The 6,000-nt window shown below is 31.9% G+C and overlaps 1 protein-coding gene across 1 annotated transcript; it reads left to right on the forward strand.

Annotated features, from left to right (window-relative positions):
• The first annotated feature begins 692 nt into the window (after positions 1 to 692).
• LOC115967923 lies at positions 693 to 2,055 on the forward strand. The gene is made up of 2 exons (XM_031087075.1): positions 693 to 992; positions 1,876 to 2,055. The coding sequence occupies exons 1-2, from the start codon at positions 750 to 752 to the stop codon at positions 1,972 to 1,974; spliced, it is 342 nt and encodes a 113-aa protein (XP_030942935.1). The 5' UTR covers positions 693 to 749; the 3' UTR covers positions 1,975 to 2,055.
• The last annotated feature ends 3,945 nt before the right edge of the window (positions 2,056 to 6,000 follow it).

Raw genomic sequence — 6,000 nt, forward strand, 5'->3', positions numbered from 1 at the left:
TTTGTGCACAAGTTAGCCTACAGTATAACCCTACCAGGCTAGTTCCAACTTCCTTACTCATTAACTCATAATCCTTTGTGTAGCAGACGGGCTTTGGTCCATTAACATGAAAAAGCCCCCACAAAACCTCACAACCCTAAGAATTAAAAAAAAAAAAAAAAAAAAAAAAAAAAAAAAAAAAAACTTATATTTATAAAACCGTCCTAATAATAACCACTGCCTGATAGAACACTGAACACCCAATGTGTATCAGTGTATGTGCTTCTCTCTGTAGGCATTTGAGGTGGAACCATCTTAAGGGAAGAGAGTTCTAAATAGATCACGGGAATTACGCAGAAAATCAAGGAGACACGCAATTATATAAGGAAATAATTTCCATTTTTAAGAAGATTTTCTTTCTTTGGACATACTCCTAAACAATGATTCAACGATGGATCTTATTTTACAGCCTGTAATCAGTCATGGTATAATAGACAATTAGACATAATGACCAACTGAATAAAAAGTTAATGAAAAAGTAGTATTAATTTAGTAACCTGCTACATAAACGAGGACTGTATCTGTAACCCCCGAAATTTTCTAGGTTTTCTGAAAATCTTAGCGCGAAAACCTTACAATTACAAACCCTTTTGTATAAAAACCAAACCCTAGCTACCTTGAACTGCCTCTCTCAAAATCATTAGTTCTCTCTCTCTCTCTCTCTCTCTCTCGGTTATCCTTGAACATCTCGTTCGATTTTGTTCGAAGACATGGGAAATCATCTTGGTGCTTGTGCAAACTTGTCCCTGCCTAAGAAGCTTGGCAAGTCCTCAAAGCCTAAAATTGAGCAGGAAAGCCATCAGTGCATGGCTACTGAAAAGGTCCAAGAGAATAGAAAGGAGGCAGAGATCTCAATTGACAATGGAACTGAGCCTGAAAAGCCAATGGCCGCCAATGAGAGTGCCAATGAAAGTGTCACTATTTGCCAGTCTCAAGAACCCTTAATCAATATGGTAATAGTTTATTATACTTATGATAGATTAACATTCTTTTCTCATTATTATATATGTTAATTGTTAGTGATATCTTTGTTTCAACATTTAATTTATGTATATATTGTTTGATGCAATAATCTTGTTTATTTCTTTGCTCTATCTATAATTTCTCACTTAATTTTATTGTTTGTTTTTATTATTTTTGGGTTATTCGTTACTTTTCTTCCTGATTTATTAGATCTTTCTTGAACGAACACACGATTATACATATGCACCCTTGCATACACAAAAAAAAACAAGCAATACCTTTATGGCTTTATGTGTTTTAACATCTTTTGTTTTGCTTTGCTCTGTTTTATTATTTTAATTTTCTCTTCTTGATAATATTTTGTTATTTGTTATTTCCTTTAATGTTAATTTTTACTCCGGTTCGAATATATACCAGATTTTTACTGTAGTGGCTTCAAAACCCTGATGTTTACGTGTAGAAGAGCTTGTTTTGCTTATAAAATAAATAAATAAAACTCGTTTTCAAAAAGTTGAGATGCATAGTTGATCTATCTATTTTGTAATGTCATCCAAATTCGCAAATCATTCATTAATTATTATGGATTAAGTGAAGGAACAACTATAATGTTTTGTGCTTTTGAAAGTAGATTTATAAAGTAATTTGTGCTTACAGTTGATTGATTTTTTTAAGATTATTTTTTCCTTAACTTATAGTACTAAGGGTTGAGATTGAAGCAGACGTACTAGATGCCCATAGTTTTATTTTTTAATTTAAAATTATAAGGTTGAGATTGGTGTAATTGAATGTTAGGGAAACTTGTTTTATTTATTTATTTTTATTGTAGTGTAGTTATTATATCTTTACTCTTTTATTTTCCACTCCTTTTGGCAGGATGAAGTGCAGAATACATCAAAGGGTGCCACTACTGATGAAGAAGCAAAGGCTGTAGAGGCAGCTGAACATCCTGTTGTCACCATTGAAGGAAGATGAGCAAGACTCTATTAAAGTGTTCGGTTAATTGTACTAGGGTTAGAAGCTTTTAAGTTAACTTTAAAGATTAATAGGTTAATGGTAGGGTTAGAAGCTTTTACGTATTAAAGATTAATAACAATGGATAATGTCCACTTTTGATGTTAGCTATTTTCTAGAGAGAACTTTTACGAATGCATAAAAAAAGTGTTTTAATAATTTATTAATATAGATTTTTTTTAGAGGAATGAGTTCAACTAACTCATCACTCAACTTTATTTTTTGTTAGAGAATTATTAGTTACTTTCGGAATATAAGTTTACTTTACTCCTTATACTTAAAGTACTTAATAATTACTATTGCTTTTTTTTGTTTGCCATACTTTTGTTATTCTTCTATCATACTTTCATTATTCTTCGTGTGCATTTGGCATTGACTTAAAAAACCAGCAAATTTTCAGTTTCAACTAAATAAGCTGTTCCCAAATAGACACTCTCCTCTCTCTTTGTGCGCGTGTGTGCATGTGCATTTATTGTATGCAAACAAATAACAACTACATATCTTGTAAAAAGAGATGTGAGAAACTTAGATAGCTACTCTTTTCTTCAAGCCAAGAAACAAGGAGAGAGTTTACTTAAAAAATTATATATATATATATATATATATATATTCAAGGAGAGAGGAGGGTAATTTCAAAGGGAAAGCGGCATCCTTGAAATTGTAGGACATAAGGCTGTAAAGGAATTCGGCTTTGAAAACTACTTCTTAATATTTATTTATTTATTTAATGAGTCAATATACTTAAGTTTAGACTCTCAATTATTGAACAAGCCGAGCTAAAATATAATAATGTAATAATAAAATAAACAAACTTGTGACTTGTGAGTATGAAGCTTAATTAATGTATATATAATATGATTTGTCTAGATGTATAAATTAATGTTTAATTATATTTATATATACCTTAAATTGGATTATGTAAGTTTATAAATAATTTATTGAACTAACTATAATTATAAGATATATGTGCTTTAATTATTCAAGTTTGTGCTGAAGTAAACTCATGTCTGGTCAATCAAGGTTTAAATAGCGATTCAGGAGACAACTAAACTGTCGATCAGGATAAACTGTATCCCAATCAACAGTTCATCTCTTTAAGGTTGAATCTGCTTGTTATGACTCCTCCAATTTAGAGCATAAGGAGAGGGACCTGTTGCATCTGGTAATCCCTATCTAAGTTCTAGTTCCAAAAATATGGATGCTCTATTTAGTTCATTCAGAAATTTGTTTAAGACAAAGTTTAGCTACAAAATTTGTTGTAACTTAAGGTTATAATCGTACTCAATATTATTAACATTACTATATATTTCGAAAATTTAACTTTTTTAAGCTCTTAATACACATGTCAAATTTTGTAACAATCAAATATTATTTATTATATAATCTATAAAATTATATTTTATGCATAATTTTAAACTACGAAAACTTGTAATTTAAACAAATTTATTGATGACATAACTATTGATTTTTAATTTTCTAGAAATTTTAAAAATATAGAAGATATAAAAAGAAAATGTAATCCAATGGTGGATTTGTTTAAATTCACCCTTAATAAAAAGATATTAAGTAAGATTATAGTTTAAAACTACAACTAATTTTATAGTTAAATTTTGTCCATCCGTCTATAATCAAAATAGGAAATTTGTCTTTTACCATTTCCTACGGTCAGCAATTTATATGCATCTAGTTTATACAAACATGCCCTGACCGTACACACAGATGGTTTGCACTGTAAGAGAGAAAGTACATGCGCGCAAATCGTAGGACCCGGTCGCTGAAAACCCAAAGTTGATCACTGTGCTTAATTACACAGACAGAGCATCAATCTCCAAGCCCATATTTGGCTCGGGTCTCAAATCATTGAAATATATCTTTGGGTCATCATTCAACCCGAAAGGGCCAAAACTCCATTATTGTAGTAACCCCAATACTATCGTAGATAATGAGTGGGGTTACTGCACTGAGGAACAATTAGAGGAAATCTTTTGAAAAACTTGGAGTTTTTATATAATGAAGCTATATCTAATTCCAACATTGCCTTCTCCCATTGTCAAAGTATAGTTGATCTCTCAAATTGGTTCGACTTGTTCAAAATTGCAGATTTCAATTGTTCTTCTTCTTATTATTTTTATATCAATTGTTATTATTATACCTTACTTTATTGCACAAGTATTTGAAAATTTTTCTTCTGGTTTTTTGTGATATCTTGATGCTCTTTTTGTCTATATATATCTAGGATTTCTCTAAGATCTTTCAATTGTCCTTTTAAAATTGGACCTCATGTTTTTATTTATTTTTATTCAAAAGAGAAACTTAATCTCTATCTACTATAAATAGATAAGATTTATTCAAGAACCAACCTAAAAATCTATGCTATCCTTAATCTAATTTTCAAACTCCTTATAACCAAAAAAAAAATCTTGAAATGATAAAATAAAATAAAATAAAGGTACATAACACAACATGAAAACTAGGGTAATTACACTTTATCACCCTAAGTTATATCCTAAATTACACTTTGTACTTTAAACTTTTAGAATACACAATTAGCGCCTTAAACTATTACTTGTGTTACATTTTTCACCTTGCTGTCGATTTTGTTGTTAGTTTGGATGGAAAACTAAAATTTAGGGTGCAAAGTATAATCATGAGTATACTTTAGGGTGATAAAGTGTAATATCTCATTTATTTTTAAGAGATTGAGAAGCGGGGTAATTGCGTCTTTTCATGTGGTGCTATACTTTATAGTACTAACTTTGCATTTTGAAAATTTAGGATGCAAATTGAAACTTGTGGTCTAATTTAGGATAGTAAAATATAATTTTCCCTAAAAATTGCCCTAAACACAAGTGAGTAAAGTGTAATTATCCCTAGTAATTATATACTTATACTGTGGTGGTAGAAGGATTAAAGCACGTTATATGATATAAATTGATGAAAATAAAAGAAAATCCCTTAAGTTATATGTTATACAAATTAGAAGTGGCAAAATGGGTAGGTTGAGTCAATTAGTTTAGGTCAAAACAGATTATTTTGAGCGGGCTAGAAATGGGGAGGGTCCGGTTGAGCCGTATTTTTCAATTGAATTTTTTTTTTTAAATCGTCTAGTTTTTTTTTTATGAGAAAAAACATATACATTTGTTATGGGAAAAAATTAATTGATTTTTTGACAAGTTTTTATAATTTTCATAAAAGTTGTATAATTTTTTTTTTCTAAAATGATCAATTAACAAGACCCATTATAAAACTATTATTGTGCGTGCCCGCAGTATGGCTACTGGGCTCAACCCCTACTTGGGCTCACAATCTATTTGTGTTGTGGGATTTGGGTTTCCTACTAAGGGCGGTCTTATGCTCGGAAGCCCAAGGACACTCCTGTTTCCACAAACCTTTCTCTTTACCTCACAGAATCACTATCTATCTTTCTTAGAAAGGTTGCTCTCCTCTCTCCTTATTCTCTCTAGAATTGTCAACCCTTATCTTCTTATTCTTGTTTCTTATTTATAGCATGAGGTCAGTGGGAATGCCATGATTATTTCTAATTATAAGTGGAAATGGTGGTCCAATTCCATTGTGTTTAAGTGGATGTTTCGTTGGGAGTGTTAGTGGTGGCATTGGAATTGGTTCCCACCTCCAAAAGGATTTTCGGCAGCGATACTCCCCAAGGCCATACCGGGCAGCCGAGACATGTATCCCCGAGCAATCATGTTCCCATCCAGGACATAATTGACCGGGCAAAGCTCGGAGTGCTCCCAGAGGAGTATGGGCCAAGATTGCGGGTTTGACATACCTTAGATCAAGAATTGTGGCTTCGGGCCTTATCCCGTACAAAGGGTCAGGGTTGGGGTTCGTGCCATTGGGCCTGGGTCAAAGGCCTAATAGGCTCGGGGATCCCGTACCATACATTAGCCCTCATTTGATTCATGTCCGGCCACCGAGAACAAATCAAGGATGTGGCGGGCCAGAAGTTCTTCAAGAAGCTTAACG

Source organism: Quercus lobata, chromosome 11 (genome assembly GCF_001633185.2).
Source record: "Quercus lobata isolate SW786 chromosome 11, ValleyOak3.0 Primary Assembly, whole genome shotgun sequence".
Taxonomy (NCBI): domain Eukaryota; kingdom Viridiplantae; phylum Streptophyta; class Magnoliopsida; order Fagales; family Fagaceae; genus Quercus; species Quercus lobata.